Source organism: Dendrobates tinctorius, unplaced genomic scaffold (assembly GCF_039654945.1).
Source record: "Dendrobates tinctorius isolate UK_male_01 unplaced genomic scaffold, ASM3965494v1 ptg000019l, whole genome shotgun sequence".
NCBI lineage: Eukaryota > Metazoa > Chordata > Amphibia > Anura > Dendrobatidae > Dendrobates > Dendrobates tinctorius.
The window spans coordinates 26,317,412-26,332,837 of NW_027361687.1; the positions used below are offsets into that span (position 1 = coordinate 26,317,412).

General features: G+C 43.4%; 1 protein-coding gene across 1 annotated transcript in view; it reads right to left on the reverse strand.

Moving 5' to 3' along the window:
- Positions 1-10,331, reverse strand: part of PLCB2 (phospholipase C beta 2) — a 191,495-nt gene extending 181,164 nt beyond the window's left edge. The window contains exon 1 of the mRNA XM_073566732.1: positions 10,037-10,331. Coding sequence (XP_073422833.1) covers positions 10,037-10,120 — 84 coding nt within the window. The 5' untranslated portion in view covers positions 10,121-10,331. The remainder of the gene's footprint in view (positions 1-10,036) is intronic.
- Positions 10,332-15,426: the final 5,095 nt, after the last annotated feature.

Here is a 15,426-nt window from a genome sequence, read left to right on the forward strand (position 1 = left end):
TGCACCTGAACTACAGTAAATGATAAAGTGACTTTCCTTGTCTCCTGCCTTATTACTCCGTGCCTTCTACTCGGGCTCTGGGTGTGCAGGACTCTGCTGTGCTGGTTGTCATGATGCTGGTGAGGGGAAGTTTATGTCTAGGGTCAGGAGGGGTTTACACAGTATGGAGCGGAGCCACGTGTGTATGGAGCGCAGCCATGTGTGTGTACGAGGTATACGGAGAGGAGCCTTGTGTGTACGAAGTGTACGGAGAGGAGCCGTGTGTGTACGAGGTGTACAGAGTGGAGCTCTGTGTATATGGAGCGGGAGCCATGTGTGTGTACGAGGTATACGGAGTGGAGCCATGTGTGTATGAGATTATGGAGCGGAGCCGTGTGTGTGTATGAGGTGTATGGAGCAGAGCCGCATGTGTACGAGCTGTATAGAGGGGAGCCGTGTGTGTGCGAGGTGTACAGAGCGGAGCCGTGTGTGTACGAGGTGTACGGAGCGGAGCCACGTGTGTATGGAGCGCAGCCGTGTGTGTACGAGGTATACTGAGCGGAGCCATGTGTGTGTGCGAGGTATATGGAGCGGAGCCACGTGAGTATGAGGTTATGGCGGGGAGTCGTGTGTGTGTGTACGAGGTGAACAGAGCGAAGCCACGTGTGTATGAGGTGTATGGAGCGGAGCCGTGTGTATGAGGTGTATGGAGCGGAGCCGCGTGTGTACGATGTGTATAGAGCGGAGCTGTGTATGTGCGAAGTGTACGAAGCGGAGCCGTGTGTGTACGAGGTGTACGGAGCGGAGCCACGCTCGCTCAGCACTAGTTATCACCTATCCATAGGATGAGATACTGATTGGTCAAGGTCCGAGCTCTGGGACTCGCCCTGATCGCCAGAACTAGCTTCCTTTATCCCCATTATAGAGGGAAGCAATAGTGCACTTGCCCGACCGCTGCCCCATTCATTCCTTAAAGGGCTGCCTGGCAGCCCAATAGAGATTGCAGGGAGCGGCGGTTGAGCATGTGCACTGCCAATCCTTTCTATAATGGAGAGAAAAGAGCCGATCATCAAGTTATCATCACCTATTGAGTGACTATCTGATGACTTAGGCTGGGTTCACATCGCGTTATGGCCATACGTTTAACACATCCGTTACTTAGCGGCACTAACGCTAAGTAATGGAAGCGGTAACGCATCCATTGGCCGCCATTATAGTAGCGCATCTTAATGCATGCCAAATTCGGCATGCGTTAGCGATGATGCGTTACTTTGTGATGCACCCTCGAACGCCATCTACCACGTTTTAGGGTGCGTTAGGTCTAACGCACAGCGAACGGACGCATTCGCTATGCATATACCTGTATGGCTAACGCATGGTAACACATGGTAACGAAATTATACCATGCGTTAGCACATACGTTAGCATTAGGGGTTAAAAAGAAGTAAAAAATGACATCAGCGCTAGCGCATCCGTTTAATGGATCCATTAAACGGATGCCCCTAACGCAATGTGAACCTAGCCTTATTCTTACTGGACTGCCCATCTAAGAACTACTCTTTCGGCTGATGATACAAAACAAACTCATCATCTCAGACTCTAGTTTAAAAAAGCAACCTAGTATCTTGCCCTTTCCATTATGCACAGCAGTGTGAAGGGAGGGAATTATCAAAAGTTTTGTGCATGACTTTTTTTGGTGTTAAGTAACAAGATTTGACACATGCTGTATTTGCACTTAACTTTGTAACTTTCCTTGCCTCCTGCAACTGCTAAAAAGTTTTGAGACAAGTAAGCTTAGATAGCCTGTATGAGACGGAGTCAACAAACTTTATTATTAGTAGGTATGAAAATGATAGATTGCATTTTCTATACTTAGGGTGACCCAAAATGTATCAGTGTTGTGCACCTCCTAATCAATTTGGCACATTTCCCTTCAATGAAGTATGGTTTTAGAGTGGAGCCTGAAAAGTCAGCCTTAACAAATTTTCCCATAGACCATTTCAATAGGGCCAGGTAGATGGACACTTCTCAGCCACCAACTATTTTCTCTGGAACTACCAATCTTGTGTATATTTCTCCAATTGTGCCAGTTATGCCCAGTACCTTCATTGTGTACTTCGGCCTTTTTTTGTCTTGTTTTTCTTTTGCTTTTTTTCCAGCTGCTTTTTATTTGCATCTAAAGCTTTTTTATTAATTTGCTACTTTTTGAAGTCTATTTTCATATATATTCATCAGAGTTTGTTTATGTTCGCCATTGTGGGCAGAGTTTGGGGGTTCCAGATGTTTTCTGCTGGTTCTTCAATTGTGACTTTTCAAAAAGTCACAAACTTTACCCTATTTGTCTCCTGGAGAGATTTTATGTATGGAAAGTAGTTTTCCGCAAAGGCCGGACAGCTCCTTTAAGATGCTAATTTATCAGGTATTGGATACATTATTATAATCCTTTTTTACGTTAATCTTCATATGAAGACTTGATTCCTAGGAAGAACTAAATTTGATAGGACCGTGGTGGGTCCATCCAGAATGCAGACAGTTAAATTCGAGGCCTTTGTTACATTTTAATTCATACGGAACAAGGAACTCAACACACAATACTGACACATCACACCAACCATATATTTGTATCCTTTCCTTAGAGGAAGTAGACAGTAAAATAAACTTCTTTAGTCCATCGTTTGTTATAAGATTTATGTTGTTTTGTAAATATATCACGTTTTCACAAGGTCTATTCACAGATATTAATTATATATATATATATATATATATATATATATATATATATATTACAGTACGTCACAAAAATAAGTACACCACCCACATTTATGTAAACATTTTACTTTATCTTTTCACGGGACAATACTGAGAAGCTGACACTTTGATACGATGTAAAGTAGTCAGTGTGCACTTTGTATAACAGCGTAAATTTGGTGTGGCCTCTAAATAACTCACATAACCATTAATGTCTAAACCACTGGTAACAAAAGTGAGTACATCCCTAAGTGAAAATGGCTGAATTGTGCCCCAAGTGTCAATATTTTGTGTGGCCACCATCATTTTCAAGTGCTGCTCTCTTGGGTACAGAGGTCACTAGAGCTTCACTGGTGGCCACTGGAATCCTCTTCCACTCCTCCATCACAACATCAATGACCTGGCGGATGTTCGAGACCTTGCTGTTCCTCCACCTTTAGTTTGAAGATGTCCTGTAGATGCTCAATAAGGTTGAGGTCTGGAGGATATGCTTGGCCAGTCCAGCCATGTTGAATTTCCAGTGACCAGTGAGCACATTCACACCTGAGACCTTGTAACACTAATGAGCCACACGACATCGGGTAAGGGAAAATGACTACTTGGACACAATTTGACCATTTTCACTTAGGGGTGTACTCACTTTTGTTAACAGTGGTTTAGACATTAATGGCTGTGTGCTGAGTTATTTACAGGCCACACCAAATTTATACGGTTATACAAGCTGCACACTGACTACTTTACATTGTATCAAAGTGTCAGCTCTTCAGTGTTGTCTCGTGAAAACGTAGAATAAAATATTTACAAAAATGTGAGAGGTGTACTCACTTTTGTTATTTACTGTATAAAATAGGAAAAGTGCATGGTCGGGTTCACTAAAATGGTGAAAATCAACCACAATCAATACCATAATCCATATACAGTATATCTACAGATTATGGTATTGATTGTGGTTGATTTTCTCCATTTCAGTGAACCCGACCATGCGCTTTTCCTATTTTCCAACATGCAGTATGGTTCACATTTTGCAACAGGAACGCATGCCACAGGAATAAAACATGCACATTATACTAAAAGCCTCATTCTCACTATACAGCTGACTGTCTCGGTCAGCTCCAGTGGTATACAGACCCTTGGACAATAGACTCATAGCTAACCCCTATTTATCCACTCTCAGCTTGGCTAGCATAGAATATCTATCTCCTGTTTACCATTACTCCACCCTAAGTACAGTGCGCCCTAGCCATAATAAAAACTTTTTGCTCCCTATGTTTATGCCAATGTTGCCATTCAGTGATTACCAATCCTAATTGTAGAAGCAATGTGAAATAAATTCCTTCAAGTCTTTGGGAGGGTGCTGGCTTTTATTGGCTTTTATTAAAGGGAATCTGTCAGCAGGTTTTTGGATCCAACGTCTGGGAGCAGCATGATGTAGGGGAAGAGACCCTGATTCCAGTGATATGTAACTTACTGGGCAGTTTGCTGTAGTTTTAATAAAATTACAGTTTTATCTGCTGCAGATCTACCACTCCTCTGAATGCTAGGCCCTGTATAGCCCCGCCCACATTACTGATTGGCAGCTTACTCTGCACAGGCAGAAAGCTGCCAATCAGTGGTGGGGCGGAGTTACACAGAGCTTGTTAATATGGAGGACTACATGACAGCAGGTTTGCTAGTCCTCTAATAATAATTTCCTGGTGATAAAACAGAGATTTTATCAAAACTACAGCAACTGAGAGACATGTCGCTGGAATCAGGGTTCTTTTTTTTTTTTTTTTTCACTTCCTGGCACCGCTGGAGTAGCAGCCTGTTACAGTAGCTCCTTCTTTGCTCTCCTTTTCTCTCTATTTTTCCTTTCTTTTTTTTATTGTTACTCCAAAGGACATTGCACTATGGAAAACCATAAGAGGACCTGGACCTTCGATGGACTTTTTACCTTGTTTTTACTTGGATCTATTGTGTTGGGAAATCCAGGAACTGAACAAGACCCTATTGTCTACTCCAGAGAAGCTATACTGCTACTTAGGGATACAGCAAGGCAGCATGCTGCTAATAGACCAGAGGACATTCCACCAGAAATAAGGAGGACTAAGAGAAGAGGTTGCAGAGCTGGAGCCCTCAGGAAAGCTAGAAGAAGGCGCTATAGACCTGCTCTTCCCTCCGTCATTATGGGCAATGTGAGATCACTCAGGAATAAGATGGACGAACTGTCGGCGCTGACCAGACATCATCGGGAATTAAGGGAGTGCAGTATGTTGCTGTTTACAGAGACCTGGCTCACCGAAGGTACTCTGGACACTGTTGTCTCGTTGGATGGCTTTAAACTCATTCGCGCGGACAGGACAAGGGAGAGCGGTAAGAGGAAAGGCGGAGGGCTGGCGATATTTGTGAATGATAGATGGTGTGACTCTAGGCACATCGTGGTCAAAGAGCAAACATGCTGTAAGGACATTGAGCTATTAGCTGTGGGCTTGAGACCTTTTTATTTACCGAGGGAACTATCGCATGTAATCATGATAGCTGCATATGTCCCCCCTTCTGCGAAAGCTGATGCCGCCACTGAGGTCCTACAATCCACAGTGAGCATGATGCAGTCCCTTCACCCCCAAGCACTCCTTCTGGTTTCGGGAGACTTCAATCATGTGTCTCCAGCATCCATACTACCCAGTTGCACACAGTATGTTACTTGCCTCACTAGAGACAACAAAACATTGGACTTGTTCTTTGCCAATGTGAGAGGGGCATATGCCTCGTCAGCCCTACCGCCCCTTGGAAGATCGGATCACAACCTAGTGCACCTCCAACCCGTGTACAAGCCACTTGTACAGAGAGAACCTGCTGTCACTCGCACAGTAAGGATATGGACTGAGGAGAGTGATGATGCTCTGAGAGACTGCTTTGAAACAACCACTTGGGATGTGCTGCAAGATTCCTATGGTGATGACATGGAAGGTCTCACACACTGTATAACGGACTACATTAATTTCTGTGTAGACAACACGGTACCGACAAAAGTAGTGAGGTGCTTCTCTAACAATAAACCATGGATCAGCCCCGGAATAAAAGCTCTTCTCAAAGAGAAGAAGTTGGCCTTCAGATCAGGTGACAAGGGCAGGCTGAGAGAGGTTCAGAAGGATCTGAAGTATCTCATCAGGCAGGGAAAGGCTAATTATAAGAGAAGGATTGAACTGAAATTGTCACAGAAAAGGATCCATGAAGTCTGGGAGGGTCTAAAGTCTATATCTGGGCTTAGACAGACTGTCTCCAGGATGGTTGTAGATAAAGAGGGGCTTAATGAACTTAATCTATTCTTTAACAGATTTAATCACACACTGGCTGCTCCTGCCCCTGCATACCATTCACACCTCTATGCTACAATAACCTCACCCCCTGCTGCAACTTGTCAACTGAGCCAGGGTCTGTTCTTCACAAGTACCCAGGTTGCAAAAGAACTGAATAAGATCAAAGTTTTGAAGGCTGCAGGTCCTGACGGCATCAGTGCAAGGCTAATCAGAACCTGCGGGCACCAGCTGAGTGAGATCATTACATATCTGTTCAATATGAGCCTGAGAATGGGTATAGTACCGCAACTGTGGAAATTATCGTGTGTGGTACCAGTTCCGAAGAAACCTTATCCGAAAGACCTTAATGACTATAGACCTGTAGCATTGACATCACACCTGAAGAAGGTACTAGAGAGATTGGTTCTCACACGTCTCCGTCCTCTAGTGAGCTCGGATATGGACCCTCTCCAGTTTGCCTACAGGCCGGGCGTTGGTGTGGATGATGCCATTATCCACCTTCTAGATAGGACTCTCTCTCACCTGGAGAAACCTGAGAACACTGTGAGAATAATGTTCTTCTATTTCTCTAGTGCTTTTAACACCATACAGCCAGGTCTACTGAGAGACAAGCTGGGCCTTGTTGGTGTGGACCTCCAACTCTCCACCTGGATCCTTAACTACCTCACGAACCGACCTCAGTTTGTAAAGGTTTGGGACAGTGTGTCAGACACAGTGATCTGCAATACAGGGGCACCTCAAGGTACAGTTCTTGCCCCTTTTCTCTTCACACTGTACACTGCGGATTTTAGGTGCAACTCATCTAGCTGCTACTTGCAGAAGTATACTGATGACTCTGCAATAGTAGGCCTCATCACAGGAGGAGATGAAAGAGAGTACAGAGATACTAACCAAGCTTTTGTGGAGTGGTGTCAGAGGAACCACCTTAGGATTAATTCTGGGAAGACCAAGGAATTGGTGGTGGACTTTCGCAAGGGCAAAAATCCACCAGTAGTGGTGAACATTCAGGGAAATGACATTGATATAGTCGGCACCTATAAGTACCTTGGTGTGATCCTCAATAATAAGCTTGACTGGGCCCATCACTTGGATGCAGTGTACAGGAAGGGCCAAAACAGGCTTTATCTGCTCAGAAGGCTGAGAGCCTTCGGAGTTAGAGGGGCACTCCTTGCATCCTTCTTCAACTCTGTTGTGGCATCAGTCATCTTCTTTGGTGTGGCGTGCTGGGGTAGTGGCATATCAACCAGGGACAGGAATAGGCTGGACAAACTGATTAGAAGGGCCAGCTCTGTCCTGGGATGCCCCCTTGACCCAGTTCAGGAAGTAGGAGACAGGAGGATACTAGCCAAGGTGAGCTACATGGTGCAGAATGATTCCCATCCCATGCATGAGACCGTGACAAAGATGTGCAGTACTGTCAGTGACCGGCTACTTCATCCTAAATGTGAGAGGGAGCGCTATCGAAAGTCCTTCCTTCCTGCTGCAGTTAGGCTGTATAACCAGCACTGTCCAAAACAGAGAACGACCCAAACAGAGAACTGATAGATCCAAAGTTGTGACAGTCTGGTTACATTTTTTTTTTTTCCCCGTATATGTACCTACCTACTGTCAATGTAATGCCTTTATGCATCTGTATCTGTACTTGTTCCTGCCTTGCTGCTGTAATGCTCTGAATTTCCCCATGGTGGGACGATTAAAGGATTATCTTATCTTATCTCTTATCTTATTAAAGGGTTATCTTTCCCCTACATCATGCTGTTCTCAGATTAGTTAACAAAAACCTTTTCACAGATTCCCTTTAAGAAGGTCAGCGCTGTGTTTACTATTAATTAATCCAATATTATAAATATTATTTTATTATTGCATTGGCAATGCTCCATGGTGGAAAAAATGCAAATTAGTTCTCTATCAGATGGAATAAGACAAGAGACAAGCATGATATTGCTGCTGATCAGTTCCATCCAGGCCTTATCATGATGGGCCGACTCACAAAAATGGTCCATTTCTCCACCTAAAGGGATTCCTACTGCTGAACAAACCAAAGAATTAGGAATCACTACTGGGAACTTATATCTATCCATGACAGATAATCTCTTACCAAGTTGAATTAGCTGTTTCAGGGTTTTTGCCCCTCATCAGTACAAAGCAGTGTAGATCACAGTATTCTTGTTCTGTTTAAGAAGTATTCACATCTCAGGTGTACGTGGAAGATGCAGGTCCTAGAGGTGGGATTTAGGTTATGTGCACACGCTGCGAATTCTGCTGCGGATCCGCAGCGGATTTGGCCCTGTGGATCCGCAGCAGTTCCGCAGACATTGTACAGTACAATGTTACCCAATGGGATTTCAAATCCGCAGTGCACATGCTGCGGATTTTTCCACGTGGATTTCATGCGGTTTTAAAGCATGTCAATTCTTTGTGCGGTTCTGCAGCGGTTTCCCACTTGTTCTATTGTCCAGGTGTCAAACTGCAGGGGAAAACCACTGGCAAATCCGCAGGAAAACCGTAGGTCACTTTACCTGTGGTTTTACCTGCAAATCCACGCAGCAGCGTGAGACAGAGCCCCGTGCTCTCTTCCTATTCTTCGAGATTTTCAAAAAAAGCTGAGGGTTCTTTAATAGTCCTTAAAACTGTAAAATTGACTCTGCCTTTGTGAGCAAAACAGACTAAACTCCGAATGCAGACTTTTATATTGCAGGAGATTACAGTGATACATTGCACCAAACCATCAGCGCAGTAGAGAGATGTGTGCTACTCGCTCAGGACTATCTAGGCTGGATACAAGGGTAAGAAACTGAAACACAAAGGGGCTGATTCATCATTTTTATTGTTTGTGTTTTAAGTCTCTCTTCTTTTTTTGTGTTGTTAGAATGATTGACTCTCTTTATGTCAAATTCTTTAAAATGTGGCATGTAGTTCATGAAAAACAAAGCTCTTTCATTTTTCTCTTTAACTCTTTTTGCTACTTTTTAGCTAAAAATTCACAAGTTCCAGTAAGATGTTGCAAAAATATTCACCCAAATTACAGGTACACACAACTTGAAGAAAGACTGGAGAACATTTGCACTAAAATTATGAACATTTTCCACATTTTTCGAAAGTAAAAATTGATGAATCAGCCACAAAGAGGAACAATACAACAAAAAAACAGGCAAACACATATAAAACAGACTTTAAAAAAGGCACAAACTAAAGGAACAATATGGTTCAACTTAAAAAAAAAAAAGAAGAAGCAAAAAGAAACCACCAAAAAACAGACATAAAAAAGCGCAAAAGCAATAACAAAAGTTCACTTGAAATAAAATAATGAATGAGTAGTTAAATAAACCTGGAAATCCTTTTTTAAGGTTTATTCATTCTCATTTTGTGATTTATGGATTTTTTCAGAGAGTTTTTGGAGCAGAAACTGTCTATGTGGAGGACTGGTTAAAAGAAGTAACATGTTCATTCTTCAGGTCGCGAAAACAATGGGAAAACCACATCAGGAAAAAAGCTGCCAGCTTCGCCTGGGAAAACTCGGTGGCTAAAAGACACATAGAAGAAATTCTCCTCCAAATCTCAAAACTCTGCACAAGGACCCTGTGAGCACAGAGCCTTAGGCTGTGTACACACAGATTTAGTTTTTCAAGGAGTTTTTGGAGCAGAAACTGATCGGAAACTTTCCAAATCCTCCTCCAACGCTCAAAAACTTGGAGTTTCTACTTAGTTTCTGAAACTTCCGTAAATGACTCCCTGTCACATACGCACCAGATAGGTGATAACGTAACGTCCTGATTGTTGAGTGTCCAACTGCTAGGACCAAACGGTGCTTAACAATTCACCTGATAGTATAAGGCTGTGGCCTGCACAATTCTTTGTCTTTTCATTTTGCGCCATTTCCATCTCATCTATCACCACAATGAGACAATTCTACTGAAGTGCAAAAAAAAAATGCAAACTAGATCCCTGCAGATTTACTCATGCAATTAACAGTAAGTAGGGAATGTAGAGCGGCGGATACTATTACTTACATCATCCCATTTTATGAATCGCTCCCCCTTGGACAGGTAGGCTTTGATCTCGGAGTGGGTAAGGATAGGAGTTAGCATTGACATCCTGGATTGTGATGGCTGTCTTGCTTGCTGGGCTTCACATCATGTGTCCGGTAACTTGTGTGCCTTCAGCCATGCCTCTCAGGCTTCCTGGATTTATAGCCAGACTTTGCTACAACCAAATCATTCAGTCACCCTCAATCTGCATTGTAAATAAGCTGGCTGGTGAGCGATCACCTTTCAGCTTCCCAAGGCTGTGCTGTAGGATGAATAGTCTGCGTGCAAATAAATACATTAATAGTAAATATTCTTCAGCAAGTTAGACAAAGGAACTTCCTTTTTTCTTTTGAACTCACACTTCCGGAGGGCTCCATCAGTTTATCTTGACAGTTTCATCACGGCATTGCTACCTATTGAGTAATGGACACCACTACCATGTGGAAAGTTTGTTGTAGATGCACCTTTTCTGGGCAGCTGCAGGCTGCTGTTTTTAGGCTGTGGGGGCCAATATTCATGGCCCCTTACCAGCCTGAGAATAGCAGCCTGCACCTGTGAGTTTTGCCGGGTTGGTTCAAAATATAAGGGGGACCCCACATCGTTATTTTTCATTCATTCTTCCCTGCTCGTGCTGTTGCCAGCAGAGCAGGGAGAATGACAGCCGCGGTCAGCACCACATGCAGGGGAACAGCGTTTACTGTAGTGCTGCTTCCCCGGCGGCCGTCCGTGTGGCACTGATGCGTGCCACACAGACACGGATATCTCAGGTAGCGTGTTTTCTGGTACCGGAATTATCTGGACGTGTGAAACCGCCCTCACACTGCTTTTGGATGACCTTATGCCACTCCTGGTACAAAAATGTAAGCTGTTCTTCTTTGTTTGATGGCTTGTGACTATCCATGTTCCTCTTGATTACATTGCAGAGGTTTTCAATGGGGTACAGGTCTGGAGAATGGGCCTGCCATGACAGGGATTTGATGTGGTGGTCTCTTAATTTTTGCCACAGCTGTATATGAGAGACCTGGAGCAGTTTGCAAATGAAGAGTGGTCCCAAAATTCCAGTTGAGAGGTGTAAGAAGCTTGTTGATGGTTATAAGAAGTGATTGATTGCAGTTATTTATTCCAAAGGGTGTGCAACAAAATATTAAGATGAGGGTTTCAACAATTCTGCCCAGCCCATTTGGGGGTTTTTGTGTGAAAGTATGTGCCTTTTGCCTATTTATCTCTGTTTTTGTATTGTTCCAATACACACAAAGGAATTAAACATGTGTAAGTGAAATAATTTTCTGCTAGAAATATTTCATTTCCTGGAACAATTTCAAAGGTGCCAACATTTTCGGCCATCACTGTATTGCATTTCCTTATATTTGCTTATACATGTGGAAGGTTAGTTGAAAAAATGGCGACCATTTAAGTATTCCCCAGAACCAGTTTTCACCAGTTAAAAAAAAAAAATCTGTTTTGTACTCTGTGGGAAACTGAGTGGACATCATGTTACATAAGTGTGGGTAATTAAGGGTCTAGGAACACCAAAGGGACAATATTACAGTAAGAACAACCCAAAGAGGTACAGTCACAGCGTGGTAGCATTATTATAGTGTGCCACACAAGGAGGGCACTGAAGGGGCACTATTAACTGTGTGATGCACAAGGAGGGCACAACCGCTTACCTTATTCTTCTTTTTCATATAATAAACAGGAAAATCTGTATGTGGCGTGGGTCATTCCAAGTTGGCTATGTGGACCTGCCATGTCTACAGTAGTCTATTTTGATCCTTTGACTTTCCCAGTATCGCGCGGTGAAATATTGTCTTTTTTATTGACATGTAATATGTGTCAGAAATGCGTAAGTAGCCTTGCCTGTCATGGTGGCTTATTAATATGATTTGAAAACCTTCCTAATAAATGTGAGTTTTATCTTTTTTATATAGTTTTGCTGATGGAGGCTGTTGTGAGTTCATTTTCCCCTTCACCGTTGATGTCTGATGAACTCCTTCTTCTGTGAAGGAAGGTAGTGAGGCTGATTACCAAACACCTGATCTGGTAGATGATGACTGGGTAACAGGAAATTCTGACTGGATATAAGGCAGCCGACGCCCTTCTGAGTCGCTGGTGATTTCTCTGCTGGATTCTTGGAGACCAGTCTGATTCCTACTTCCCAAAGATAAGTTTTTGCTCTGCTATTGAACTTATTAGTTTTGTTTTGTTTACCTTGTTTTTTGGAGTTCAGCCATCCCCGGTGGGGTGTGTGCTGAGTTCCATTTTTGTCTCGGATCAGTTTGTCTCTTTGCTCTGTCTTCAGAATTTACCTGAGTGCTGATATAGTCTTTTTGAAGTCCTAGCGACTTCAGGGCCTGTTTTTCCTATCAGACGGTTGGGACATTTTTTGGTAGGGTTTTTTACGGATTGCAGACAGCAGCTTTTCTATCCTGTCCTTTTTAGTTATCTTGGGCCCCATCGTTTGCTCAACCTATCTTTCTATCTGTGTTAGTGTTTTCATCTTGCTTCACCGTCATTATATGTTGGGGGCTGCCTATTGCTTTGGGGTCTGCTCTGGGGCAGTTTAGATTTCCCCTTTCTTTCTTTAGGCCTATTTAGTTCTCCGGCTGTGATCGAGGGGTCTAGGGCATCGTAGGATCCCCCCCACGGCTACTGTTAGTTGTTGTGGATAGGATCAGGGGTCTGCAATCCGATAGCTACCAACCTCTCCGGTTTTCTGGACTTAGCTTGTATTTTTGTTTTTTCCTCCTTCGGTGTCTCATTCATAACAGAATCACCAGCCATACCGCAGATCCTAGGGTACTCAATAGCAGGAGAGAATTGTAAAAAAAAAAAAAAAGAAGAGAGTTTGTCAGAATTTTTTTTTTTGTGTATATTTTTTCCTCTATGTCTCTGAGGCCGTAGGGGGAATTTTTTTTCTCTTCTCAATGGAGATGAAGCAATTGTCAGATCGTGTGGAGCAGCTCACTGCAGAAGCGCGGGGAATTTCCGCCTATCTTGCTCATTCACATGCTGCTGAACCAAAGATGTGTTTTTTGGGGATCGGTCTAAATTTTTGAATTTTAAGAATAATTGTAAATTATTTTTTGCCTTGAAGCCTAACTCGTTGGGGAGCTCTGCGCAGCAGGTTAAAATTGTCATCTCTTTGCTGCGCGGCGATCCACAGGATTGGGCGTTTTCTTTGAAACCTGATGATCCTATTCTTACTAATGTGAACGCATTTTTTCAAGCCTTGGGGTTGTTGTATGATGAACCTAATACTATTGATCAGCCTGAAAAGGCCCTGTTGGCATTAAGCCAGGGTCGGGATACTGCAGAGTTGTACTGTCAAAAATTCCGAAAGTGGGCGGTCCTTACTACCTGGAATGATGGTGCCTTGGCAGCTCTCTTTCGGAAGGGTTTGTCAGAAACCATAAAAGATACTATGGTGGGATTTCCTGTTCCCTCTGGTCTTGACGATTCTATGTCATTAGCCATTCAGGTTGATCGGCATTTGCGTGAACGCAAAACCGCACGAGAGGTGTTGCCACCTATTGAACAAATGTCTGAACCTATGCAATGTGATAGAGTTTTGAATAGGGCGCAATGTCAGGAGTTCAGAAGGCGTAATAAGCTGTGTTTCTTCTGTGGTGATGCCTCGCATATTATTTCTGTCTGCCCTAAACGAGAGAAATGTTTTGCACACACATTTGCTGTGGGTGGTGTTCAACCTAAGTTTCTTCTGGCAATTACTCTGATCTGCTCCCTGTCCACATTTTCCGCTAAGGCTTTTGTGGATTCGGGAGCAGCTCTGAACCTGATGGACTTGGATTTTACTAAACGTTGTGGATTTCCTATGACACCTCTGCGGACGCCTATCCCTTTGAGGGGTATTGATGCTACTCCTTTGGCGAAGAATAAACCTCAGTTTTGGACCCAGGTGGTAATGCGGGTCGCCCCAGACCATCAAGAGAATTGCAGATTTTTGGTGTTGCATAATTTGCATGATACCATTGTTCTGGGGTTTCCCTGGTTGCAAATCCATAATCCAGTTTTGGATTGGAAATCTGTGTCTGTGGTGAGCTGGGGTTGTCGGTGTGCACTTAGTGATGCTCCTGTTTTCTCCACCTCTCCCCAGTCGCATGATGTTCCTGACTATTTGGCTGATTATTATGATGTATTTAGCGAGAATGAGTCTGCGTCTTTGCCTCCTCATAGGAGTTATGACTGTGCAATTGAGCTGAGCCCTGGGTGTAAATTTCCCAAGGGTCGACTTTTTAATTTATCTGTACCCGAACACGAGGCTATGCGATCCTATATTAAGGAGTCATTGGAGAAGGGTCATATTAGACCATCCTCTTCACCCTTAGGTGCTGGGTTTTTTTTTGTGGCTAAGAAAGATGGGTCATTAAGGCCTTGTATTGACTATCGTTCCCTCAACAAAATTACTGTTAAATATCAGTATCCGTTACCCCTGATTTCTGATCTATTCTCCAGAGTTAAAGGTGCTTGCTGGTTTACAAAGCTTGACCTCAGGGGGGTGTATTATCTTATTCGCATTAAGCATGGGGATGAATGGAAGACGGCGTTTAATACTCCGGAGGGACATTTTGAGTACCTGCTGATGCCTTTTGGGCTCACTAATGCCGCTTCTGTCTTCCAGTGCTTCATGAATGATATTTTCCGAGACTTGGTGGATAAATTTTTGATCATCTATCTAGATGATATTTTGATCTTTTCCAAGGATTGGGACTGTCATGTGGAACATGTTCGGACTGTGTTCCGGATTTTGAGGGAGAATTCCCTGTATGTCAAGGGATCAAAATGCCTTTTTGGTGTACAGAGGATTTCATTTTTGGGATTTATTTTGTCTCCATCAACTATTGAAATGGACCCGGCCATTTATGATTGGGTTCAGCCCACTTCTTTGAAGGCCCTCCAGAAATTTTTGGGGTTTGCTAATTTTTATCGTAAATTTATAGCTAATTTTTCTGGTATTGCCAAACCATTGACTGATTTGACTAAGAAGGGTGCTGATGTGCTGAATTGGTCTCCGGAGGCTGTTTCTTCCTTTCAGGAGCTGAAGCGAAGGTTCACTTCTGCTCCGGTTTTGCGGCAACCTGATGTCTCACTCCCGTTTCAGGTAGAGGTGGACGATTCTGAGATTGGTGCAGGAGCTGTTTTGTCCCAAAAAGATCCTGTAACATCTAAAATGAATCCCTGTGCTTTCTTTTCCCGAAAGTTCTCTCCATCCGAACGTAACTATGGTGTGGGGAATCGGGAACTGTTAGCCATGAAATGGGCATTTGAGGAGTGGAGACATTGGTTAGAGGGAGCTAAACATCAAGTCGTGGTCCTTACTGACCACAAGAATTTGATTTACCTGGAGTCGG